The sequence below is a fragment of the Corvus kubaryi genome, unplaced genomic scaffold (genome assembly GCF_017639235.1).
Source record: "Corvus kubaryi isolate FWS band 111438036 unplaced genomic scaffold, C.kubaryi_AGA036_p1.0 37394, whole genome shotgun sequence".
NCBI lineage: Eukaryota > Metazoa > Chordata > Aves > Passeriformes > Corvidae > Corvus > Corvus kubaryi.
This window is the reverse complement of record NW_024581133.1, coordinates 14,204,816-14,232,382: the sequence shown is the minus strand read 5'-3', so window position 1 is coordinate 14,232,382 and position 27,567 is coordinate 14,204,816. Positions and strand designations below refer to the sequence as shown.

Sequence of the window (27,567 nt, the reverse complement as noted above, 5' to 3'; positions counted from 1 at the left end):
GTAGCAGTAGACCATACTAGAGACCAGCAGTCCCTTTTGTTTTGCAACACAAAACATAATACATGCAAAGAGGTAAGCAAGCAGTTTACACTGTGAGCTGCCACATTCATTTTAGGAAGATTAATCTCACCAAGGAAAGCATATGTGGAATTGGGTCACAGAACTTCTCATATTCAAGCTTGTGTAAGATACAAAGTGATCAATCCCTGTAAGATCTTTGTAAAGTGAACAAGGTTTATTATTTATAGTAGTAAACAGGCTGGCATTTATCTTTTCAAAGCATGGCAGTAGCATAAAGTATGTTTTGACTTCTGTTTTTTCCAGTTATTTGCATTTTAAAAGCCCTACTTTGAGTCATTATACCTTTCTTGAATTTCATGATTTATATAAGATAAGGTACTTGGAATGTACTGAAATTACAATTCTCAAAGGTAGTGAAGATGAAAGACCATGGACAACATGGAAATTCAGTGTTATATATGCAGCTGTATATCTACTCTAATATGCAATTATTGAGACTTTAAGTTATTTTCGGTGGAGATGGCAAGATCACAAAGGCCACCTGGCAGGGTGGGTGCCTGCCTCACAGTCCTGATACCATCAGGAAATGGCAGCACAACCATGAGACAGCACAGGCACTGAAATATGTCTTCATTTACAGTCTGCTTCAACTTCAAACACATAGAATGGAAGCCTGTTTTACTGAAGTGGCATTAGAAAATGAGCCTTAGCAGAAGCTGAAGTCAGGTTTAATAAGAGGAACTGTTTGGAGTATGTGCAGCAGTGCATGGTGTTTTATTTTAATTCCTTCCTACTAGAAGCAAATCTCCTTTCTCCTTTCTCACCAGCAATTCCTACTCACCCTCTCATACATGTCAGGTTTTTTGTATTATGACAATTACTACTCAGTTTTCTTCTTAAACTTGATGCTGGTTCTATGTACATCACTGAGCTCAAAGCATTTTTTCACTGATCTGTGCCAAAAAAGTCATGGCTTTCTCACGTATTTTGTAATGTTTGAGGCTATTCCACTGTATTATTTATTGAGATAATCCTTGCATGGATTGAGAGCAGCTTTTTGTGCTGGGCCCAGAGCTTCATCTTGTAGTAACTGTTGAGGTTATCCTGGGGTCTTTCAGCCCCAGTCAGTCTCAGAGCAGGAGGCAGTGCTGGAGGAGCCTCTCCTGCACGTCTGCAGCAGCCCCTGGGACCATCAGTGTGGAAGGCACATTGCTCTTTGAGCTGTACATGATTTAAGATCTAGTGCTTTAGAACTGTCCCCGATTTTTCTCTGGGTTTGGGAGTTTGTTTGGAGTTTTCTAATGCTTTGTGTTGACCAGAGTTCTGCTGACAGAAAAGGCAGCAGAGAGCTTTGGTCCCCACTTGGCATTTTTCATGCATTGCCTAAAGGAGCATCACAATCACTCTCAGAACATTTTACTTAATTAATCATCTGCCTTTATTGAGATTTTACAGAGCGACACTTTGAGAATATTTTTTTCTTTTTCTTTTGTCAAAGTGCATGGTATTGTTAAATACTCCGGCCCCATCCCAGTGGTAATGCAGCATCTACGGATAACACAGGTACATTGAGACTCGTTCTTCACTTGCCAAGAGTAACAGTGACACCCTGTGGCAAATTGAGTAGAGGCCGTGCGCCCAATTTCCTTGGCTTCTTTCAAATTTGCCTCCGAATTTCTTACACTGTGGGGAGTGTCACAGGAGGAATTCCTCCTCTACACATGGGAGGGCTTCATCAGTTTGTCATGTCTCTTATTAGACGTTTCCATTATTGGAAAACATATATAATGAGCACTTTAATTCTTAGATACAGAGAACACTCTCTGCCCCAGACGGCCAGATGCTTGTGAAGGTGGAGCACAAAACAGAAATGGGGAAGAGAATTTTGCATTTCAGTTTAAATTGATGTTACAGGAATACACTGCTCTTCATTATCATTCATACTGTTTTTCTGTAACGTGGCAACTGTCTATTGAACTATATCAGACTGTAATGACAAAGATATCCACAATATAAAGGTATCCACAACACAAAACTGTACTACATAAACAATTACATGTTGACGTTAGGGTCATCCTTTTAACTTCTTGCTTGCACCATTCCTTTGGTTTGTTTAGTGAGTATAAACAGTACAATTGCTCTGTAATTACTGACATAATTCTGATTCCAGTTGAGTCCCTCACTGCACAGTACTATGGTTCTACTGTTACCACATGCTAGTGTAAAAGCCATGTACTCCAGTTAAACGTTTTCCAATGAGTTTTGACACTCAGTATGTGCTACATAGCTGACTGAATACTATGGTCTGCACACTGCAAGTGGTTTAAGCCTCATGCATGTGAAATAGCTGACAAAAGAAAGATTTTAAAACTTCATGAGAGCAAGTGGTCTGCTTTTGGCTTTTGGGGGGTTTTGTGCTGGTGGTTTCTTTGGGTTGTGTTGCTGGTTTGGTGGGGGTTTTATGGATGTAGGAAGAAAAAAAAATTAAGAAATATTTGGCAAATATCCCTGTGAAACTTCATTTCCATTCAGAATCTTCTGTTATATGTAGATTGCCTTAAAAAACTAATGAACACACAGGAAAGAATGTAATAAATTAGGTTTTGATCCTCTGTGCTTGGAATTTAAGGCCATTATGTCTTGTCCTATCAGGAGTCTGTTTAGTTTAGGTATTTGGGTGGCAAGGCAATCCTCTTTAAGCAGTGGAATAGATTGCATTAGTCAATGGTTCATTCTCGAAAGATTGTTATAAGCAAGTTACACAAGTGTCTACGGCAAATAGTTTAGGTAGAGTTGGATCTATTTCAAAGTGGAGAGATGGAGCAGATGACTTCCTAAGGCTCCTCCCAGTCCTTCCTTCAGTGAGTTTATGGTTTATGTGTCAGTGAACTTTGTGATTTAAATAATATTTTGTGCCCCTCTAGTATTATACTTTCCCAAGTCTCCTTCTGTTCGCTCGAGTGCCATCCACACAAACACTGCCTCACTACCTTTTTCCTTTTGTGGGTTTGGCAGACTTGCACTTGGTGCACAAAACAGACTTATAGCATGAGTACTTGTGCTGAACAAGAAAGCACATTATTTCCACCATCAAAAGCCCTTGGTGTCCCTGAAGGACTGGAACACAGGAAACCCACTGGACACCAGCGTGGAAGGGAAAAAAAAAAGGGACAGCTCTGCTTTCAGGCACTGCTGTTTCCTTCTATTTGGCTTTACAGGATCTCTGCAGGTCAGTATTCAGAATCAGTTTCCATTTGGCAAAATCAAGTTCCCATAGCCCAGTGTCTGTAGCACTGCCCTCCTGGCTTCATAGTTGTTCCCTGGAGGGGATGCTGTGTCTGAGGAGAGGATTTTGCTTAACAGGTTAAGATGATCAGAAGATACTCCAGTCCTCAGAAGGGACTCTAAATTCTCCCTTGAAGGACTCACTTATCACATACAAGCACTCCCTGGCAGACTATGCAGACAAGACATGCTTGATCTGGGCCTTCTTCCACTTAGCACTTTAGAGTTTGAAGACACTGCTTGGCAGTAGGTTGTGTATTATTTTATTTAGACTTTTAGTTATTGGCTTTAGCTGAGATTTAGGAAAAAAACATTTTTAAAACAGAAAAAGTAAAATGGTATAGGGTTTCATGTGTTGTTTTATATTTGGATCAATCACACAAGACTTTTACAAGAGAAACAATTTATTAAACTCCTATATAAATTGTTTCTCTGATTCCTTGTATGCTTTTAATTTCATACCAGATTCCCTCAGGTACAGACTTCCAATTACAGAACTAAAACATGATTCTGGTTTTGGTCTGTCTCTTTTTGTTTCTTTCTTTGTGTCTTGGGGTGACCTTATGATGTGTATCCCATATCGCTGCCTATGCCCAGAAATTAATTCCTGTGCCTTTCTATGCCTCTAAACTGAGCCTGAGAGGGGGAAGGAAAAAACTGAGCAAAACTTTTTCAAAGCAGTTTGCAGCTTGTTCAAGGTCACACACAGATAGCAATTTGTTTCCAGCTGCGGCAGGGGAGGGAGGAAGCACCCGGCTGGCTGCTCCCAGGACAGTTTTTTGGCCAGTGGTTCAGCTGCTTTGTTCTCCGGAGAGAGACTGAGAGTTGAATTTTTCCTTCCCTGGAATTTTGGATTTTCTCCCTTTTCTACTGGACACTTTGTTATTTTCTTCTTCTTTTTTTTTTTTTTTTTTAATGAAACACCAGTGATAGCTTTTCCACTGCACATGGCTAAATATTTAAGAATAGATAAGAATACATACATGAAGTAAGATTTAATTTTGAAGACAGTTCTTGAGAAATATCTACAAGTGTTTAATTGTCTCTCTTTAGGGAACTGGGCTTTCCCCTTAGCTGCCATTGTAAATATATTTCACAGGACATGGATGATAACAAACTGCCTCTGATATTCCTGGTTTTCATCAGAGAGCATTGGAAGCCAGAGCTGCAAAATCTTCATGTGTCTTTGAGACTTCAGTGACTTTCAACTATATAGAAAATGAATATAAGCTTAGGTGTTCATCCTGTAAAGATGTATGCATTTTCTTGATTTTTACATGCTACACTGACTTACTGAAGTTAATGACTGTAAGTTTTTGAAGCAATTTTTTTTTATTATTTTCTGTGGGCCAAACTGTCTTTCATGAAGTGGTATTTGCCACTGATTTTCCAACTAAACATGTATTTTTCCAATACTAGCTGAATGAAAGGTCCATTAAGTACAGTGTAGAGACATTGTATTAGTTTATTTAGGTTAACAGTAATGTAAATTCTGTTAATTAATATTATTTTTGTCTCTTAATTACTGTTACTAGTATAAATTAATAGGATGCTGGTTAAAGTCTTCTATTGTTCATAAGGGTTTAATCCTTCATGGCTTACAAACATGAGGAACAATATATCATGCTCTAAATGAACACGTAGAAACAACATATATATTTTTTTCTATCTAGATAATATGCCACATGGGTGCTGATTTTCATTATGTAATCTCATCTGGGAATGGAAGTTATTATCTGGAAATAATGTGAATGCAATTAGCAGTTTGAGTCTGCTAAATTATTAAAGTCTACTTAAATATGATTAATCAGTTTTTTACTTTAATGAAAATTTCTAAGGAGATCATAAACTGCATTTTATTTTACATTACAATCTCCAGACTAGTTTAGATTAATCACCTTCTCTTCAGTTTTCAAACCTTTCTAAGTTTTTATGAATATAATGAAGCAAGTCACAGGACACATGCCCAGTAAAAAACACTCTATATACATCTTTTGTCTTGTGTCAACTCCCCCTGGTTATTAATTTTAAAAGATTATAATACTTAAGACCATGTAAGTTAAGTTCCTTATGTTGTTTATGAATCAGTCTACAACTATATTAATGTAACACTACTTAGTTCTCGCACACAGAGGATATTTGCAAACCTAAACAAGGATTTTCTGATGGTATCTAGATTTTGAAGGTTGGTCTGTTTCGTGTGAATTGTCTTCCCAGGAAGTCAATAGTAGAGAAGGTCACTGTAAAAATGTCCATTGATCTCAACTAAGTAATTTGTATCAAGGTGGAGAACCTTGCCAAATTCATAGGAAGGAAATGATAGCAACTTGCCTTTATTTTTTTTTTTTTAAGAGGGTCTGGTGCAGGTGCTTATATATAAAAGCGTGTAGCTGCCTGATCAAGCCTGCAAAACTGGAACACCTTTAGAAAACTAGGTGCCAGCTTCACCAATGTATTACTCCAGTTTTACACAGTGCTTAATTTCCTGACAGCAACTGGAGTAGTGCAGTGGCAAATCAGCACCTCAGCTCTGAAGGTTCATTGCCAGTTATCCATGAAGAGCTTGCATTTACTGCTGTGAGCAAACACCTGTGCAGCAGCGGCAGCGGCAGCAGCAGCAGCAGCATGTCATTTGGTACATGCAGGTAATTGGCATTACAGACTGGAACAACACTACAGTCTACCTAATTAGCCAGGTAAACACTAATCTCTCAGACAAAATCTTGCAGTCATGGTCCAGCCTCTCCCCATCTTGGAACCTCCTGCTTCATTTGGTGGATCTGCTTCTGTAGTTCATCTCTGTCCAGCTTCATTTTTGCTTCTAGAACTTGCCGTAGAGAGCCAATGCTCTCATAGATAGCTGCAAACCCTAATTGCAGGTGAGAATTACATTAGTTCATCATGAAGAACAAGAGTATCACATCATTGCTGTCAGAATGCACTTCCATAACACTGTGCTTTGCACTAGGAACACAGCAAAGGTTCTGAAGGAAAATGGGATGTCATTGTGTGCTGGTGGCAGAAATGCCCCAATGGCAGCCAAGCTATGGCTGTACCTGCTCTGGGGAGAGCACTTCTAAGCTGGTTAAGATGTCACCCCTTATTGCTGTGCTTTTCACACTTAGTGAAAATCCTTCTTAATGCCACAGGTTTACATCTGTGGCATTACATCTGCCCCCAAAGTATTTAAACTACTTTGATACAAGCAAAGACATTTTATATATTAGTATGAGTCAATCACTGTTACCACAATTCAGACAGAATATAGAACTTGATAACTATGATCCTACCAGCATTAACTTCCGCTTTCATTTCTTTTATATCTTCATTTATCTCATTTTGAAGTTTGACAATGCGAATATTTATTTTTTCTTCAGTCTGTTTTGCGTCATGTGCTTCCATGGTTATCTTCTGCATTTCTTCTATTCTCTCAATTTTCTCTGCCATTTGGTTGAATTTCATCTCAATACCTCTCTCACTCATTTCCTGGAGCCAGAAAAAAGAATTTGAATGATTTACGCTGCATATGAAGTAACAGTGGCCTTTTAAAAATATTAAATAGATACTGATTAATCATCTTTTATCTGGAATTCAAAAATGTAAGGAATTATCATTTTTCATAAAATCATTTCAAATTACTTGATTAGTGTAGGTTAAAATACTGATCTATTTAGCAGTGACCAGATTCATTTAAAGATTCTCAGGTTGTGGGTGTTACACTTGATATCGATGAAGAGACTTAGGCAAATTCTGAGGCTGTCTGAAAATCTCACTCAAATAATATCTCAATTACATCATCTTAGTTATTAATAATGCTTTTGAATGCTTTCTGAGAAGTATTGTAGGACTTTTGAGTGAAACTTACAGTGCTTTCCTTAAAAGTCAGTGAGAGTTGGTCAATTTTTTGCACAAGCTCTTTCTCAGTCCTTCCGTGTTCCTGTTCCAACCAGCTCCGTGCAGACAAAATCTGACTGCTGAGCTCCTCAACAGCATTTTTTAATCTAGGAGCACAATAGAAATTAGCAGATACAAAGGAGAAGAACTCGTCATTCCACAGTGACTTTTTAATGAATGTTTTCATAAAAACATAAAATGGCAATTTAATACATTGTTCTCACCACATTAAGGTGAGCCTTTGAATTTTAAGGCTATTAAACTGCATAAGGTAACACTGGTTTTGAAAATAAAGGTGAAAGGGCACAGCAAATTTATATGAAACTTCACCAAATTTGAATCATAGAAGAAAATTAATTGTGACATTGAAAACAGAATATGGTCATCCATTCAGATTATAAACTTTATGTCTATATGTCTTAAATCTGAACAAAGATTTGGTGGCCACTTATTTTGGTGACCATGCTGGTTCCTGTAGCCCCACTTACATTGCCTGTACCTACCTCAGTTTTACACCAACCAATTGTGCCAGTGAAACTGTTTCTTTTCTCCAGTGAACACATGAAACACGGATTGCATGAGGATGGCAATAAGCAGTAAAAATAAGGACGTGGATGGCTTATACCAGGACTGCTACTGAGTGAAATGCCTGGAGAGGAGTTAACATCTGAATTGAATATAATGACCCCATGTAATGTCTGGTTAGTACAGAGTATCTTATCATTAATAATTTAGGTATTTCAGTTATATTCGTATTTGAAGCCAATTTAAAGCAATAACACTCTGTGAGTGCTGTGCCTTGCTTCCTGCTAACTTCAGTTGAACTTTTTCCCCTACTCTGGACAGCCATCTCCAGCATTCATTGCTTCGTACAGTTCTTGCAGAAAGGCACCAGGCTGCTCTGACAAAAACCCTTAGTTGTGTCCTTTAATAGAAGTACTGCCTGAATACTTAACTAAGGACTTACTGAACTTTTCATATTTACCTAACTACATTGGGACAGAATTCTTGGTGAAAGCAAGTCCCTCTTGACAGACCACTGTGCTTTGTAATACCTGTGGAGCAAACACACGTATTCAAAGAGGTTCCTGCTTTTATAGGCCTGAAGATTACAACAGTCAGACTGGGAAAAATGAGGCCAAACTGGGAAAACTGATGCTCCCAAGGTGCTCAGCAGCAGCAAGGCTTCCCAGGCACTTACTTCGTGTCCAGGACTTGCAGCTGTTGGTTGCTCTCTTTGTAGGCAATCTTCAGCTTTGCTTCTTGTTGCATTATTGATTGCTCTACTCTGCTCAGCAGGTGAGAAATCTGAAACAAAATTCAGGATTTACTATTTTTCAACAGCATTTCATCACAGTTTCATTTGGGACATTTTCATAACAGTAGAGGAGATCTTACAGAGAGCTCACTTTTGCTATCATTTAAAAAATTACTGAATTTGCATATTTTACTTTATCATGAAAATATACTATCTCTCAGTATGAAAGTACCCACATTTTGAAAACTGTAATTTTTTTGCCTTAAATAATATGAATAGTTTTGCCTTGAAAACCTCTGCCTGCTCCCCCCTTGAGTCAGCTGAATTTGCATGATCCATACATCTCCAAGTTGCCACATAATCAGAATAAACAAGTGCCAAGGTGCTCCACCAATATTGAGGGATATGCTCCATCACTTTGTGTATAATGACCACTGCAGTGATAGAAGTGCTGGGTTTAACTGGGGTACCTTACTAGAAGAAAATATTTGTTTCAAAACAATCATCCCACTTTCTCAAAGCATACTGTTCTGGCTCATTACAAGATGCATGCAAACATGCTCATGGCATGCTAATATACTACACTGCGGCTTTTGAGAAAGGCAAAGTGGATTTTAACCATTTACCTACCACAAAATGAAGATGTAAAATACTTTTGTTGACCAAGAAAATGGGAAGGCCTTGAGATGTGACATTAAGGGAAAGGATTCTTCATATCTCCAAGTCTCTGCTTGTATCTAGTGCTCACTTCCATTCTCAAACCCAATGGAAGAGAAACCTGACAGACAGATTAATGGATTCACAGAACCCAAAGCCAGGGTTTTTTTGCAGACCTTCAAAAATTGTGTTTAAATACATATAGAATCATCCTGGGAAGGCCAAAAACATACACTGAAAGACACAGAGGCTTGCATTGTTGTAGTTTTGCTGAGCATGTGCCTTTGCATACTAATCCCTTGTACACAGCATGCTGAAGGCAGAAATCAAGGACCTTTTCCAGTTAGAGCAGTACTGTAATGCAGCTAGGTACCAACAGTCATTGCAATAAGGACTGGGAGCTGATACACCTCTCCATTTGTAGATTTGTGACCTCCCAGGATAATAATTAACAGTAATAGAGTCTGTATGAATTAGACTAGAACTCTTACCTGTACAGGGATTGCCTTGGTCTAAATACCATACCTGTATTTCTGCCTCTTTGATTTTAGATTCTAAGATCAGCTTGGAGGTGTGTTGGTCTTTACTTAGGCTCTGAAGTCTTTCATACGTAATTTTATGCTCTGCAGACAGCCTGGCTAACCCAGCATCACACCTGTTTGAATAGATAAAAAACAAAGCACCAGCCAAATAGAATGTAAGGTCCAGGCTTCTTAAATTATCAATTTCATACTGGCCATTTCTGTGAAATTCCTGGCTGGCTAGGAAAGCAATGTCATATGAGACTGTATGAATGGTAATACATCTCATAGTACTCAGCAAAGTGCTCCCAAATAGGCCTCGAGGTCACGTAGTCTGATACACAAATTCCATTGTTCTTGGCACTGACATGATGTGGGTAGGCTGAATTATCACTCAGGGAAATCAGAAATGCAAAGATGCAGAATTTCATTTCCGTGTCTTTTTTTCATACTCCAGAAGATATTTGATAAACTGTGTGTGATTTCACCTACACGATTAGGAGCCTAAATAACTGAGGACCGGTTTTTCATTATTGTAGCTTCGCTTTTTTTTTGTGGAACAGTATGCAGCTAATATGGGTAGTTAACAATGTAGGACAAATTTTATGGTTCTTAGTCTTTATTTAGGTAAATAAATAGTCACTGAAAGCAATGGTAATTTTGTCTCAGAAAAGGCTATAAAATGAAGTCCTGGAACATATTAATTATTGTTTCCTTTCTTCACATTTGAGCATTTCTTGATGCTGTAACATTTTCAGGATAAATATGCTATAGAACATGTGTGTTTTCTACCAGGTTTCAAAAATAATTTGATCAGGTGGATTTCATTTACAGTAATGCAGTAAGAGCATTAACTGAGCTGTAAAAATATGAGTACTGTGATTTCAGGAGTAAGACCTCTGTGAAGTATGACTCATATATATTTTTTTTGCTAAGGGAACTATGTAATCATCAATGTTACCAAATTTGATCTAGGAAACTGATGAGGAATGGACAGCAGTTATAATTTGAGGGAGAAAAGGCAGTCAAATGGAACAAGCTGGGGCATGTTAAGTCATTACCTAAACCAATGATACACTTTGTCATCTTTTTAGTCACATTTCAGTTTGAAGGCTTTCATTTCAACATGCATTTTCATCACCTCGGTTACAGGAACTGCCATGATCATTAAACGTGAAGGGAAAGCCACAGCTAAAATGACAAATGGAGCATCTGCTTATTATTATGGTACAGTTCCAATATGGAAATAATCAGTAATGTAAAATAGCACATAGGCATTATAAAACTTGTGGAAATTAATTTCTAGTGGAGCAGTTCGGCATTGTGAGACCCGTCAGTAATATCTGCAGGAAGCCTGGCTAGGGTTTACATAGCAGTGAACAATTTATAGGGCTCACAGTCAGGCCGTTTCTTTAGAAGGACAAGAGAAGCCAAATCTCTCCATGTTGTTACAATCAGAGAGAATCAGAAGAATGAAATCATCTTGCATCTGGTCACCAAAAAATGTGGGCTCCAAAAAATTGTTAGTTTTGTTTCTCTGAGGCATGGCAGAAAATATAAAAAGCAACAGCTTTGAAACTACTGAAGCAAATGTAAACAGCAAGCACCTGTAACTGTTTTTAAAGTAAATTAGTGGTTTGGGTTTAATCACAGAGCATCTCTCTTCTTCATGGAATTCAGTTATGTGGTCAAAGGGTTCATGTAGTTCCATGGTAACTGAAACAATCAGATTCTGACTCTGTGAATTTAATGTCCTCCTGGTATGCATAGATCAGATTATTTTGGTTTATATTCTATATCTGTTGTACACACTCTCAAACACATGATTAGTTTCAGCCTGGAAGAAAGTATTAGTGTTCAGCATAAAGAAATCAAAAGACAAGTAGTTGCTCCGTTCAGTATCAAGAGGGCATAGATAAAGCTGAGAACTGTGCCAGTACTCTGCAGCTGGCTGCTATATGTACATGCTGTGATAGTATCGAGAGAGCTTTTAATGTTCCTGGTTTATTATAACAGGAGATGTTTCAATTAAAATGCCAGTGTTTCAGTGAAAAACAAGTAGCTGGAGAACAGGTAATGAAAAGCAAGTTGAAGTGCCCAGTGGGTACACTGGGCAAGAGCATCAGAGCTGGTGGATTGTGCTGGCCTGGGGCAGGGAGCCCAGAGCTGCCCTCGTGGTGCCACCTCCCACACAGCAAGGGCCAGAGAGCAGCACATTTATTGTTCTTGGGGAGTTCATCAGTGTGGTGCAGCCCAGATGCATCAGACTCATAATCTGTGCAGCAGGAAAATCTGCCTACATGTAATGAGTCCAGGTTGTCTGAAATGAATCAGTTCTATAATGTAGATAAAAAAATCATCTATATATGCAAAGTAGGCCCAATTTGAACACACATAGTTGCCATGTCTCTGGATGTTTCAGCTCTCAGGAAGCTTTTATGAAGAGCTACTGCTACCATTCCAACCAGGCTGCTGGATTTAAACTTTCCAGACAAATGCTCATTATCCCCAAGTAATTCTCTAAATAAATGATAAGGCACTAATGAATTTTATGATCTTTCACTAGAAAAAGAACTGGTAAATCTGTATTATATAAAATTGACAACAAAAGGGACAGGAGGCTGGAGAAATGGATCTACTGGCATCTATCTAATTTTCTGCTAAATGTGTTGCTGAATTTTATAGATGTCATATTTTTTTCTTAAAGTTAATAATAATGCTGATTTTTGGCAATAATTCAGGGCTGTGATAACACTTTACAAGTTCATCAATAAACTGTGCTTATTGAGAAAGGATCCAGAGACATGAGCTGTAATGTGTGTTCTGTCATTTTCTGATAGCAATATTAGATTGCTATCAGAAGATTGCAATCTAGATTCTGTGATGTGAGCGAGGTATGTTGGAATCTCACTCTTGCAGGGCTGTGGGGAGTGTGGTTTAGGAGCTGTGCTTCAGGACTGCATGTGCATGTAGAGATCCCTTGTTTCCATCATTAAAAGCACCAGGCCTCAAGAAATAATGAGGCAATTGTTTGATGATATACTGACATGTTACAGAACAGATGCTGTTAGGAAATAAACACCCCTCTCTCCAATATTGAACTTGAATAGGATATTTAGTATGCATGAAATTACTGGAACTGAAATTTGGCCAGAATCCTAAGGTGGACACTAAAGTTATTACATGACAAAGGGCTCAGGCTTTGGGATTCACTGTCTAAACTGATTCCCACTGTCCTTCTGCACACTACACTCAGAGCTACTGCAGCCTGAGCCTCACATAGTACCTTGGCTGTGGCTGAAAGCTGATGCACAAGAAGTTGGTAACCCACAGTAACTTGATCATGTTTCTCATGTTTCACTCTGAACTCATCTGGAAGCTAACAGGACTAGAGGTAAAAGTACATTAGGTGCGTAAAGTGTATTTTATATAAGGAACATTGGCTAGAGTAATCAGAAGGTGTTTATCTCAGGGAAAGTTTCTGCAATGTGCCAAAGGCACAAAAAACCACTGTCTTGACCATAATCTTCAGCTAGTGCTATAATCATTATTCACTGGAACACTAATTGCAAAGTAGAATATGTTTGTAAATAAAGGCAAATAGCCTTCTGTCATGGAACACTGCTTTAAATTGCTTTCTGATTAAGGGAAGATTTTTTTTTTCCTCATTCAGGATTTTTTTTTTTTTTTTTTGTAAAGAGCATGCTGAATAGAAGCATAGAATGCAGAATAGAAGGTAGCAGTTAAAAGGCAATAAGCTGATTCTCTTACAGGAATGAATACAAATAACCTGCATTCGTCACACAGTCTGACACAAGGCACATGGGTATAATCTCATACAATTTGCAGATAAATTGCAACCCAGGCACAGTACAAGGGTGGTGCCCTAAGGAAATAAAGGAAGAAGCCCTGGCACAGCCTGTGCCCGTCCCCACCCTCCCGCAGCGAGTACTCGGGGCAGGACAGGGCTCCACTGTGGAGCCCACGCCAGCACGAGTTTCTTCTCTTGAGTTCCCTGACTGTGGGCAAAGGCACCACATTTTGCTTCCCAAGGTGTCAGTAACAGTGTTGCTCCACACAGAACCCTCTCAGGATGTAGTATGATCTCAAAGTATTTTTATGTAAAGATGCAGGAAGATCTGAGCATGTACATTTTGGGGGGATTTCTCAGCTGGATAGATATATGTATCTCCCTATAGGTTTTTCAATCAATTTTCTAATTTGACAGAATAAACTAGTTCATTTGTGGTTGCTAAAGGATAGTGCGTAACTTACTAAATGTTTAACTCTTTTTGAAACCTCTCTAAAAGATTTTTTACGAACTGGGCTATGAAAGTTACAGTGGAAGCGTCAGACAATTGTGTAATTTATGAGAAAACCTTAGTTCAATGAAAATCCCTCTCTGATTATCCCCTCTGAATATCCCCTTCTGTATGCTGCTGAAGGTTATAACAAAATCAGGTGACATGCAGAAAAGAAAGCAAAATTACCAGTACAAGATAAACAACAGGACAAATTCAGGACAAGTATAACTCCACCAAAGTTATTAGCCAAGCAACCATAGGCCAGGTTACATCCTTTTCCTGTAGCTGTACATATCCTCTGTCTTTCGTGTTCAACTTTACAGGCACTTAAGCAAATGTTTTTGTGCTGGGGTTTGTAAATGTGTCATTGATGGCACAACTGAAGTCTGTGTGGCTGCACGATTGTAACCTCGAGCTTCGGGCAGCCTGTAAAACCTCTGTTATTGTATAGTTTTCTGTTCCTTATGTGTCACGTAGTCCATGTGGGATTTAATATGGCTAACCACTAACTGAATGTGCAGATTTTTACTTCTAAAATATATGCAAAAATGTGCAACTATTTTGTTCTTCGCAAGTGCAGATTGTTCCATGCTGCCTTTATAATTGTGCTAATTAACGTGTTTCAAAGACACATGAGTCTAACCACAGTACTTTTTAAAAGCTGAACCAAATCCAAATTCTTAGGGAATTTGAAGTAATTTATTTAGAATTAATTTCAGGAATCTTAGGAATTAAGGGTGATACTGTCAAGTTTAATATGTAACACTGGAATGCAAATGTTTATTATTCATTTTCTTGAAAACACAGAGCAAAATTATCCTTGGAATTTTGCCAAAGTTGAATTCAACCCATCATCATTAATACTTCAGGATTAAAACAAGATTAGCTAGCCCCCAAAACACAGTTCCATGGCGACTTTTACCTTGCAACTCTTCCCCGAAGATCTCCTAGGCCAGAAAGCTGCCGCATTTCAAGACTCTTCAGGGTAGAATTTGTTCCATAGCTGAGATTGTCTCTGACACGTATCTGTTCCTGCAGCATCTACAGAGCATTCATATGCAAATAAAAACTCAGTATCTCACATTTAATGTACACTTAAAATGTCACTCATTATTTTTCAGCAGTTCAGTATCCTCAGATACCATTTTATTATTACTTTATTAAAAGCTTTGTAATATACTAAAACAGATACCTTTTAGGTATTTTATTATTTCTTATTATTAGTGTCCAATCTGCACGCAAATACCATAATATATATAATGTATAACTTGACAGTGAAATGGAGACTTAATTTTTTTTTTCTCCGTTCTTTTTCCCCACCACACCCCTGCTGCTCACTGCAGCAGAGGTCAGACATGAAGTGATGTGTCTGCCTACCATTGGGTCATAAAAATGAGCAGTTGGGTTTCGTTACTTTGTGTCATCAGTGAGTCGGAAGGGAAAGAAAGTTTATTATAGAGCTAAGGCATTTCCTAGTGTTTATACAGCACAGCCTTTGGACTGAAGTTGAGCTGGGTATTAGCGTCGCATTAATTCATTTTTTCAAGATTTTCCAGTGCAGCTTTTGAAAGCAAGCTTATTAGAACCACAAAGGCTCCTGTGTTTATATGCTAATATCCTGTGCTATTTTCATAGCCACCAAAAGAATTATGTAATTTGCAAACACTTGTTCGAGTTGTAAAAACAATTTATGAGCTTACAGGATCTTCAGACCTTGTCTGACCTTTACTTATCCTATGGTAAACTTTGTTAGGAAATTAGAAGGAATAAGTAACTGAGGTGGCATTAGTGCTGTGCAATGTTCTTGCCGTACCTCAATGTCCCGGTTGAGCTGCCTCACTATCGCCGTTATGTTTCGGATGTGTTCTTCCAGGAGTTGCCTTGCCAACCGGTCACCCCCCCCTTTGTTCTGCATTCTGTGCAGCGTGGAAACAATGTCCTCCTTAATGCGAAAAGCGTGTTCCACAAGAGCCGCTGTTGTTTTCTCATGGCTCAGGATTCTGTCCTCCAGCTGATCCACCAGGCTGGCGGATGCCAGCGGGACCGCTGTCAGTGCCTGGCTGTGCAGTGGGATGTTTCGAACCCGTCTACGGGAGAAGAATAACCACATATTGTTAACTTCTCACACAAAGCTCTGCAATGCCTTTGCACTGGAGACAGTGTGACACTATCTGAGTACTGGCAGTGCCAGGGAGAAGCCCCAAAATACTCATGGAGAGAGCACCCACTGCTACAAATAAGTGGGTGCTGTGTTGGCTACCGTGGGTCTTGTACAAAGGCAGGTCAGGCTCTTTTTCATAGTCTTTAGGAAGCTTACAAAAGCATAGGATATTAAGGAAAGGACATTAGCAGAATAAAAGCAGTTACAAATCAGAACTATAATTTGATTAAGAATCCAAATTCAAACCCTTTTACTGAGTTTCAAAAGTAATGTTATTTGTCTTTACAGTTTTCAGGCTTAATCAAAGCTGTAACTTTGGTTACAGCTGTTGTTGAAGGAAGGTATTGTAAATTAAATGAAAACAGATCAGGATTAAAAAGGAGTATCTTGTACCAATCCCTTTTCTGTCTCTATAGCTACCCTGTAATACCATACAGAAGCTTGTTCCCCCGTGAACTGGACAGGACAGTATGTGGGCATAGAAACTGAGGTGAGACCGAAATTATGACAAGCTTCTCATAGTCTTAGAAGTTAAATTTCTCTCCAAAATAGCTTACATTTGGGTACCTTGAATAATTGTCTAGATTTTTGAAGAGTGCTCTGCTTTTCATAGCTCCCATGGAAAGCAGTAGAGCTCATGGGTGCTGAAAGTGAAAAACAAAGGCTGCTAATGCATACAACCTTTTCCTGCCACTGTGTTCTGTAAAGAATAACAAAATTTTCAGAAGTATAAGCAGAGGATACCTGCTTATAAGTTCGACCCCACTTTGGAAGAGGAGATCTTTTGTTTGGAACCTGTTATTTACTGTGTGTTCTCATGTTTCCTGTTTAATGAGCCAAATTAGCAGCTCAGTTTGACCATGATGATATTGATAGAGATGTATGAGGTTTCCAACAAAGGTCACTTTTGGCTCTCTGTTTTCACAGCTCATTCCATGCTATTAGAACACTAGCTAAAGTATTCTTGGACTTCTAGTCAGTGAGACTTTAAGCTATTTAATATTTTTGGGAAATGGCTAAGTAAGAGCTGAGTAAGGACTTGTGATTTGGGCCATGATTTGAATGTCTACAGTATTTCACTTTGCTTTGCACACTACTGCCAAAGTCCCAAGTCACAGCATTACTATATATAGGGAATTAAGAGACACGTAATACTCTGCAATATGAAGACTTTAATTTTTATATTCCAGACTGTACCTTTCAGAAGGGGCAAGGGTTGGGAAGATTGGGCTTCGGTGGGCCATTCTCTGGTCAATAATTTATGTCTGTTGAAAAAGTAAAAATTGAATTATTGAATAGTTTATATCTGGTAGTGAAATGACCTAATGCTTTTTTTTTAAGTGCACCTTTAAGTAAAGTGCAATATTATGCTGACATCTGTGATCTTGGCATTCAAATATTGCTAATGCATTAAATGCAAATTAAAATTGATACAAAAGAATGAAGACTAAACACTGCTAAAAAGCTTTTTATAGTGAAAACGATACTTTTGAAAAGGCAAGGTTGACAGCCTTGAAACTGAAATCTGCTGTTGACCCACAGAACTGGTTCGGCAGGGCAGAGGTAAACAAAGTTCTTGTCCCCAATCTTCTACTGGTCTCTGACATCATTAGTCAATGAATAACAAAGTGAGATCTACAGGATGGTCATAAAACTTAAGAAAATATTGAGAGGAGAATCAAATACAAGTGTTTCATCACAGCAGATTATTAGGGATAAGGTGTTTTTCAGGTAAAAGCATTGGCAGTCAGAAACCTAAATAAAATATGTGACATCAGCACAGTTTATCGAAATTGAGTCTTTTATTTTTTGGCTTCAAATCTAAATTACCACACTTTATGTTGTAAGTAGATTCTTCTGTGGTAAGTATATAAATTCTGGTTTTAATTTTTAGACACAGCCAGCCAGACTGTGACAGACATTGCAGCAGAGTAGGTCTATTAAATAGCTTCAGAAAGATATTTTAGTGTCTTACTGTGAGACCAGTACCTGGCTCAGCAGCTTTGTCCACTGACAGAAATTAATGAAAAAGATATTAGCCTCAATCAAATCCAACTAATCTCCCCTACATAAAACAAATAAACATTTTTAAGTATAAAGAGAATGAGTATGGCCTGAGCCTGATCTCCTTGGGAACCTAAAATCCTCACTGCAAAATAAAGGCTGATGTATGAAAAGAATTTTACAGTTGCTGATGAAATTCTGTGCAATCCGGGAAAGATGGGCTTATGGAAACACAATAGTCTAATACTGATAGTGAAGAAGCAATAGGGCTACCCTTTGAGATCTTGAAATGCAAAGCATGTTTGTGCTTTAGAAATGTATGAAAGCACTGCCTGAAAGCAGAGAGCAAACATTGTCACAGTGTGTGTGTTCTATTTATAGCACGGTGCTTCGGAAACTACAAATTAAAAAAAAAAAGCAGTTTTAAGAGAAGCTGGGTTGCTGAGCAGCAGTGACACCAGACAGGAATTCAGAAGGTCTGAGCTGAATTCCTTGCTCAATCTGTGATCCTGTTGACTTCGGACAAGTTATTTCCATGCATAATGACTCGGTTTCTCTGTATATAAGGGAGATAACCATACCTACCTCCTTGTTTAGGTTCTTACATGGCTATAAGTAAAAAGCACAGTATAAGAGCTGGGGATCATCGTGGTGACTTCTGCATTCAAAGTGCTGCACAGACACTGAATATCCAGTTCTGCAGTCTGTTCCTCACACTTGTCATTTCTCAGTTGGATTTTTAAGCAATGGCAGCACTCTGCGAGGGGTCCCTCCTGGTCACACCACCAGACTGCACCAGGTGACACCAGCAGGCACCCAGTTCTCAGTGACACATTTTAATGATCTTGATACATGTAATGATCTTTAAGCACAATTTAGCTGGAAACACAGGAATTATCCCACTGATTTAAGAAGAGCTATGTGTACCACAGCAGCAAAGCACTGGATGCTACCTAGAAAAACAAAGAACAAATATTAAAGTCTGTACATCTAGCAGCATCTTAGTGAAATTTAGTGAAATACGCCTTATAAAAACCAGCCAAACAGTGCTTTAGTCTCACGGCCTTCAGTACCCATTTATTATCATTTGAAAAATAATGTTTGCAGCAAACTAAGCATACGTTTGCTTGACGTCTTAACTTTTTCTGCCAGACTACCATAAGAAATGCAGCTAAATGCAAATGTCTGGAGAAAGTGTGGCTATGAAACAGAAGTTACACAGATGAACTTCTCATTCATTTCTTATTGCTAGCTTAAGCACTATGCTCAGTACACAGTGAAGTATCTCATCATCAGATATCAGATTTCTTGATCTGACCCAACAGCCAGAAAGGATTTAAGACCTTGTTTGGCAGTTGTAGAAAACTTTCCTGCAGTTTGGAGATATTTGCAATAAACAGGTGTCAGAACTAATGACAGATTTCTCCTCTATGAGTGTAACACCAACTTAGACTTGTAAATAGAAAACATAAGATGTTCTGATGCTTAGATTCAAAGGAGTGTAATTTCACAGGGCTCTTTTAATGGCAGTAAACTGGGGTCAAGTTAGATACCAGTTTAAATACTGGTTATAGGTGCTTAATTTTTTTTTTTAATGATGTTTCCTGCTTGATACTGCTATAGCAATTAAAGTCATGACATATTAACCCAGTAAATTTGGATTGACTGATTTAAGTTACTGAATATTCCAAATACACTTGTCACATGGACAAGATAAAAGTTTTTTCCTGTTTGTAAACTGTATGCCTGATTACCAAAAATAAGAATTTACTTGGATACTTAAGGCAGGTTTTCCTTACAAACGTGGAGTGCTTCCTTATCTTTTCTTTAAGCCACTGACATCAGACATGTAAAAGCTTGAAAAAAAAAAAATCATCCATGGGACATGATGAAGAGACACTTCTAGCAATGCACAGTTCACTCCTTGCTATTTGTGCTGTGGCATCCCTTCCCCACTTCTCAGACTGCCTTGCGTGTTTATTTTCTGCGGGATCTCCATTTCTCGTGTTTTGAAGAATAATCACATTTGTAGCATTCAGTTCCCCATTTTCCATGATAACCTACATCTAATGCCGTAATGTCTGCGCACTTCGGAGTGTTTTTCACATTCATTCTCACAATATGCCTGTGGGGTAGGAAGCATTATTATCCCTGAAAATGTAATTTCCTTCTGTTGCTGGTAGGGAAGTGAAGCACGGGGCAGGCTATGTGACTTGCCACAAGTCACACGGGAATCAAAGCAGACTGAAATACCTGCCTAGGCAAACACTTTAATCACTCTTTTCTTCTTAAAATAGAAACCGCTTTGGTCGCTGCACAGGGAGCGTGTGACGGCACCACCCCGGCAGCCGCCAGATCCTTCCCGGTGTTACTCTGAAGTGCTTTGGGGCAACGCTTAGGAGTAGGCGAAAAAGTCCCTGTGCTGCAGCTCAGCAAAGAGATGGGTCAGACCTCGGCAGCGTCAGGGAGAACCGGACCCGTGCCGAACCCCTGTGCGCGGCTGTGACACTTGTGAACACGCGCTGTGCGATGGGTGCCGGAGGGACTCCCCCGGCAGCGCGGTGACCGTGCCCGGGGCTCCGAGCCAAGCCAGGGGGGCTCCGAGCCAGGCCAAGGGCCCTCTGGAAAAATAGGTGCGATCGGCCCCGGTGCCGGCCCGTGCTGAGCCGCCGTGAGCGGCGTGAGCGGGGGGGGATCGTGCCGGAGCCCCGCCTGCACCAGGCTGAGCGCCCTGCCCTGCCCTGCCCTGCCCTGCCCGCCCTGCCCGCGGCTCGGCCCGCCGGCGGTCCCGGCCGCGCGGTGCGGGGGTCACCGGTGGGTGCGGCGAAGGTTGCGGGGACACGGGGTGTACGACAGCCGACAGGACACCGCGGTGCAAACACCACTCTATGGCCATGCAACGCGGGGGGACAGAGCCGGGACAGCCTCTGCGCTCACTCACCGGTGACGGCTCAGGGCAGGGCAGGGCTGCCCGCCGCTCCCGCGCATCCCCGCCGCCGGCCGAGCCCCGCTCCGCTCCGGGCGCGCTGCCGCCGCGGGAGCGGCCGTTCCCAAGCGCCGTGACCGCCGGTGCGCGGCCGGGGCTCGGTCCGCCCGCCCTCCCGGCCGGCTGCGCGGAGCGGAGCGGATGGGATGGGAGCGGCTGGGAGTGGGGCGGCCGCCGCAGGCCGGGCTGCGGGAGCGGGAGCGGTTGCCAGGACGCCGTCACCATGGGAACGCGCTGCCGCCCGGGGTAGGGGGAGCCCTTCGCATCGCCCCCTCCTCGCAGCTATTTCACGGCAGTGCCCGATCCTGGGGAAGCACGGAGGGACGGGAAGGGCCCCGCAAACAGCGGCGCTCCTTGCGGCACGGGGGGCGAGCGGTGCGAACGGAGCGGGGGCCGTGCCTGCGCCTCCCGCGCCAGCAAACGCCGGCCTCCAGACAGAAAGTTCGGTGGTGAAAAACAGCAGTGACTCTTGAGTTTCTAGTGGTGCAAAGGAGCCGAGAGTATGACTGACAGCACGGGTTTTTCCAGAGCATATATCAAATCCTGTCAGAATACAAGATTACTAAAATCAATGGCAAATATTAGTCTTGTTTATAAAATTTCCATGTTACATTTTCAAACAAGATCTAACATGCAGCTTCAGTAAAATTTCATATATCACAGCAAATAAGATCCATCTGCTTGCCCAGCAGAGGTGTGTCAGCTAAGAGAAAGTATTACTGGAAAAACAAAGTCCACAGAGGGTGTGTCTGCCTTCACTTTTGTTTCCTGCTTGTGTCATTCCTTGGACTTTGATACAACCAACATGGGTAAATAAAGTGTAAGTGAAATCTGAGAAGAACTTACTGCACCAGTTCGCTCTGAAATAGCAGATTGTCTCTGATTTTAGTTAAAATCCATGCCACATCCCATACTGCTGTATAGGCAAACCATTGCAGGATTTGGGAACTAGGCAGATGTGAAGGATAAAAGGGTTATACCATGCACAGTCTATTGTAAAAAGCAAGGTGGAGTCTGAATCTACACTCTGATTGACCTATTTATTTTAAAGTAATTCCCACATCAAAGGATCAGGCCAGAAAGAAAACATGCCATAGGTGCTTTGAAAAATATGAACTGAGAGTAGTAAGATTGTAGGATAATTCAGCTTGGAATGAACCTTAGGAGAACACTTGTCCAACCTTCTGCTGCAAGCGAGGTGATTGATGAGGCCAAATACAGTCGTTCAGGGTTTTACCCAGCCTACTCTTGAAAACCTCCAAGGATGGAGACTGTCCAACTTCGGTGGACAGCCTGTTCCCATGCTTGTTTGGCTGCTGAAGAGAGAACATTATCTGTGTATCTGGTCTGAACCTCTCTTGTTTGCATTTATATTGTTGTCTTCACCATGTGCCACTATGAAGAGTCCAAATTTGCCATCTTGATGACTTCATCATAGATACTGGAGGGCCCTGTCAGGTCCCCCAAAGTCTGTTTTCATCAGGCTGAGCAAGCCCTGCTTCCTCAGGATCCAGCTCCCAACCATCTCACCGGCCTCTGCTGAACTTGCTCTAGTTTACTGATGTACATGGCTGTATTCCCTGACCTGGCAAATATCTGGACTAACTTTATGCCCCTGTGTAGTTTTGGTGCACCTAAGTGTTTTTTCTTGCTAAAGGACTGCTTGGATACCCAGTGTTTTCTTGAGTGTGTATGTCTGCAGAGTGGGGCTTGAAAGCAAATGGTTAGTTAAAGCAGATCAACTGAAGTTATTTTAATTTAAAAACATAACATTTGTACCTCCTACTGCAGTCTTGAAAATAATACTAAAACGTACCTCCATGCTCGGCTCTCAGCCTGCTTTTTCCCTCTAGCCCTTCTCTGACAACAGTGGAGGTCAAGAGATAGGGAGGGGACATGTGAATTCTTGTTCTTACACTCTTTTCAAGGCATCCACACCACCAGGATTTGAGGCGAATGGTCTTTGGTTTGACCCATACAGAGGCTTTTTACATCTTGTGTTATCAGAGATCATTATTTTTTGTACTTCTATCACTTTCTTGATGTTTCTAACTAAAGGAGTGCTAAACTGTTGTATTTTGTATCATTACATCTTCAGTGCAATTCATACTGAACATGTAGATTTCTTTTCTTAAAGGCAAATTCATATCACAATCTTTTTATCAAGGCACAACATCAACAATAAAATTAATTTATTCTGGAGTCTTCAACTATCTCACTCATTAATTGAGCCCCACTTAAATAATCACAGAATTACAAAACAGAACAATTTAGACTGGAAGGGACCTCAGAGGGAATATGGTCCAACTCCCTGCTCCAAGCAATGCTAATTTTGATGTTAGATCAGGTTGCCCATCATAGCATTAAGTTTTCATTGTAAAATCTTGTGTAATGTTTCAAAAAATCTCCCTCTGAGGGAAAAAAATTATAATCCCTGTAATTTTGTTGTTGGGAATATACGTAGCTTAACTGAATTTAGTCACAGGAACACAGGAGGCAGAACTCCTCGGTTACCAAGTCCTTGTGGACTTCTTCCAGGTTTATACCAGCCTTGCAAATAACAGCATTATTCATACGTTTTGGTTTGCAGTTGGAGAAAAATTCAACTCCATGAATTCTAAGTATCTTTTACATCTAAGCCTTCTCTTAATCAGATCCAGAGTGAAAGAGCCACATGCTATTTTTCCTCAAAAAGCCTCAAACCAAGCAGTGGATGTAAAAGGGCTGTTGACTTTGTTACTGTACTTTTTACTCCAGTAGTACTTTAAATGGACACGTTGAACACGTTAAGGGCATGTTTTCCGAGCAGAGATGCTGCTCTCATTTGAGGCCAACTATAGGGAGGAAAGAAGAAATTTTATTAGGCACAGAGAGTTAGAAAAAGTACAATGATTATACTGTTTTCCAACCTGTCCTAATCACTGAAGTGATTTCATCACATTTTAAGTAATAAAATTCTGCCTTTGTTTTATACATGCCTTTTTGTTTCTCCCTCCCTATATTTCACAAAAAGAAGTTGCTGAATCCATTTTTTATTTCCTTTATGTGGAATTCTACATGCTCCAAGTGTAATTGAAGGCAGAGTGTAACCATCTGCAGTTTAGAAGAAAATGTTACAATTCAGAAGTGTCTGTTTATTCTTTGGAAGGCAGATACAGGAAAAAAAACTACACTGAATTTTTAAAGTTTTCTTAATCTAATATAATTGTTCTTCTATTACAAAAGTCCTTCATCTTTGTAAGAAGTACCAGATTATGTGGTTTTCTAACTGAAAGAATGATGTCTTGTTAAGGTATTAAGCCTTATTCTAATGGCTTTCAAGCATTAATTAAATTATTTATTAAATTATTCTGGTCAACAGAAGACAAATATGTGACTTACAAAACTTATTTTAATTATAGTCTTTAAGTAAGAGAAAAGCACTAATGCCTTTTTTTTCCTTTGCTGTCATTTTTAGCCAGTTAGAAAGCAGTCAGAGCAGTGCTTTTAATTAAAATTTCTAGTCTTTTGCAAATTTACTGACTTCTCTTAAGAGTTATTTCTTTCTGAAGCCACAGTAATGTTTTTAGAATGGAGAGCAAGGGAAAGCTTTATTCTGTGGCTTTTCCAGAGATAAAGACCTTGTTCTTTTTTCAGTCAGTTTAGTCTTCACACACTTTAGCACCAGGCTGATCTCTGTTTGGTGCTGGCACACAGTGTCACGCAGGCAGTGGTAGGTGGAAAGGCACGTGTGAGTTGCCAGCTGCACCATGTAGTCACTTCTGTGAGTGCTGAGCCTGGACCAACCCCTGCAGGTCCCAAATGCTAAGCTAATAAACCTCCTTAGGCACTGAAGTGAAGCTTGTCCTTAAATATTTTCCCAAAGCTTAGCACTAGTGATCAATATCAGGAGAATCAAGCAGTGCAACTGTTTGCAGCTAGAAAATATCCTCAGAATAATTCTTGATGTTAGCACTTCTGTGCATGAGCTGTAGGTGTTACTAACCAGACTGTCAGACAATACACGCGCTAAAAAAAATGATGGAAGTTCTTGATGCAGGGAATTTTTCTTAAATCTTTTCAAGTTAGGTCTCTGAAAGGCATCCTGTCCATATGAATTTTGATAGAAATGTCTGCACTTCTAAGTTTTGTGGATCATTTAAAAGTACAGAGGTTGTTCTTTACTCTGCTAGAACTCTTCAATATGAAAATGTGGGTTCTGCCTTTCTCAGAGATGATTTGTACACTCTTGGCTGGAGGAGCCCAGGCATGCAGACCATTCAGGCACACCACCACTAACATTCAGGGGGAAATGCTTTCCCCTGCATCTGAGCAAGGATGTTGAATACGTGTCATTCACGTAATATAGTCAGCTTGGGAATTAGATGTTTATCATTAAAATAAGCAGAATGTTTAAAAGCATGAAAAGAGTTTATTGTGAATTAAACTCTACTTGGTCCACCCAGTGCTTAGCAAAGGTTCATGCAGATGCACAGCACCAGTTCTTTCCACTCCAGAAATTTTGTTGAAAGTCATCTTGTAGTCCATGTAGAGTAGATGGACCCAGTAGCATACATTCACTTCAGTGAACTCAGGACCAGTCTCTCGATTAGCTGGCCAGTGTGGATGCACTTTTTAACTATTCTTCCACAACCTTCTTCCTCATTACTCATAACTTGTTATAAGGATGTTTCTATGTATGTAAACACACATACATACAAATATACATGTCTTAAGAACATTAACCTCTACGTTAAATAGACCCACATCCAAAGCAAATGGAAAAACCTACAAAACCTATATTGATTTTCTGTCTTCTGTTGGCCCAATATACATACGCTCTCTGCATTCTTGCAGGACTGTTTTCACTGCTTTTTATCACAGTCTCATAATTTTATGTAACATTTCCATGTTCAAATTAAATACTAGGTAAATTATTTTTGTCCTATTTCCATAAAACTGCTGTACTCACCTTCTGTAGAGAATCAAAGTGTGTAACTCATCTCCTATGAAGTTCTGTGCCCTATTAGCACTATCAGATATATTTTTGCTTTAATAGCTGTTGCAGCTCATATTTGCCACCCAGCTATTTTCTCAATTAAAATACTCCCTACTTCTCATATTAATGTCAGCCAACATCCAAGCAATCCACTATGGAAATCCCAAGCTTCACATCATCAGTAATTATACAGTGTAAGCCCAGCTGAGCTGAGAAGTGTTTTGTTTATTCTTCAAAACCAAGGATGAAACATGCCCAAAGCACCACCGTCTGTGGGACATGAGAGGCGGCAGATAAAGAGTTGAAGTTTTGTCCCATTTCTGTATTGTGCACATCAGGGTGGTTTGAGTTTGTAACACTTGATCAGCCATGTGTTTAATTCTGCACCCCATCACACCTGTCCTGCAGCCAGATCCATAAGGACAAAGCCACATGCTGAACAGCACTGTCCTTCTGCACTGGCAGATCTGGCTGTAGAACCAGCACCTGGCTCAGAGCAGCCAGAGCAGTGCTCTCCTCCAAAAAGCCAGAAGAGAATCTGCTTATGCCTAATCTCTAAATCAGTGTGGATACGAGTCTTCATTTTGTTCATAAAAACAATTAAAATCGAATACATATACATGTACAAACTGCTCCCTATTTTTTCCAATAATTGCACTTCTTTTTAATCAGAAATAAACGAAATCCCAGTACAAACTATTGATGAAAACCAGGATCTGTACCCACTGGGAGTGGTTTTCAAAGTGGTTTGGAAGCAGTATCAACATATGACTCGGGGTCTGGCTGTTGTTATGATTGTTACATGATGTTGTTTCCATTTTATTTATATTCTGGCTTAGAACTCTGGAGTTAGAAATCCATTAGAGCCAACACTACGGCTTCAAGCCTGAGGTGAAACGTTTGTTAACAGGACTGCAGTAGTCAGCTTCGGGCGGGTTTACCGATTTGATCGCGTAGAAAGCGCAGTCCCTGGAAGTTGTACTGGTTGTGTTCTGGTCAGAACGAGCTGAGCAACGTGGAGCAGATGCCGGTTCCCTGCAGGCACCTGGGTTGTTTCGCATCTGTGAGATGCCTGTAGGACTTGTTTCAGCATCCACCTGGTGACAAGATGCGTCGTACTTTCCAGTGTTTCCAGGGATTAGCAGCACTTTAGTTCTGTGGGTACGCGGGAGGAGGGCAGCACACGCAGCACGCTTGCGGGGGCACGGCCGCCCCCGTTGGCTTAAGGGCTGTCAGCGCTGTGCGGCGGGTGCTTATCGCGGGGTGCGCCAGGAGCAGCGGCCGCCCGCGCTCTAGGCCGGAGCTCGCGGGCCGCGCGCGCCGGGATTCCCTCAGGGAATGACGTCCCGGCGGAGCGCGGCCATTGGCTGCGCTACGGCGAGTTCTCCATTTATGGACACATCGCCCGCGCGGGACAGCCCAAGCCCGAGCCCCGCGGCGCTGGTCCCCTCCGGTCCCCCTCCCGCGCCGTTCGGCTCCGGCCCCTGCCCCTGCCCCA

General features: G+C 40.5%; 2 protein-coding genes across 2 annotated transcripts; one reads left to right on the top strand and one right to left on the bottom strand.

Annotated features, from left to right (window-relative positions):
- Positions 1–4,177: 4,177 nt before the first annotated feature.
- FAM81A (family with sequence similarity 81 member A) lies at positions 4,178–21,117 on the bottom strand. The gene is made up of 10 exons (XM_042038976.1): positions 21,047–21,117; positions 18,691–19,058; positions 17,299–17,366; positions 15,754–16,027; positions 14,863–14,981; positions 9,641–9,770; positions 8,402–8,508; positions 7,172–7,307; positions 6,597–6,792; positions 4,178–6,175 (listed from the first exon to the last, which is right to left on the bottom strand). The coding sequence occupies exons 3-10, from the start codon at positions 17,343–17,345 to the stop codon at positions 6,036–6,038; spliced, it is 1,149 nt and encodes a 382-aa protein (XP_041894910.1). The 5' UTR covers positions 17,346–17,366; positions 18,691–19,058; positions 21,047–21,117; the 3' UTR covers positions 4,178–6,035.
- A 36-nt stretch (positions 21,118–21,153) lies between these two features.
- On the top strand, positions 21,154–21,673 carry LOC121669688. Its single transcript, XM_042038977.1, has one exon. It carries the CDS (start codon positions 21,233–21,235, stop codon positions 21,542–21,544), a length of 312 nt encoding a protein of 103 aa, XP_041894911.1. The 5' UTR covers positions 21,154–21,232; the 3' UTR covers positions 21,545–21,673.
- The last annotated feature ends 5,894 nt before the right edge of the window (positions 21,674–27,567 follow it).

Coding starts and splice junctions, on each gene's coding strand:
- FAM81A (XM_042038976.1), bottom strand. CDS start 17,345: ATGGCCCACCGAAGCCCAATCTTCCCAACCCTTGCCCCTTCTGAAAG. Junction 14,982..15,753: donor AGCTCAACCGGGACATTGAG/GTACGGCAAGAA, acceptor AATGCTCTGTAG/ATGCTGCAGGAACAGATACG. Junction 8,509..9,640: donor TCAAAGAGGCAGAAATACAG/GTATGGTATTTA, acceptor ATTTTGTTTCAG/ATTTCTCACCTGCTGAGCAG.
- LOC121669688 (XM_042038977.1), top strand. CDS start 21,233: ATGGGATGGGAGCGGCTGGGAGTGGGGCGGCCGCCGCAGGCCGGGCTG.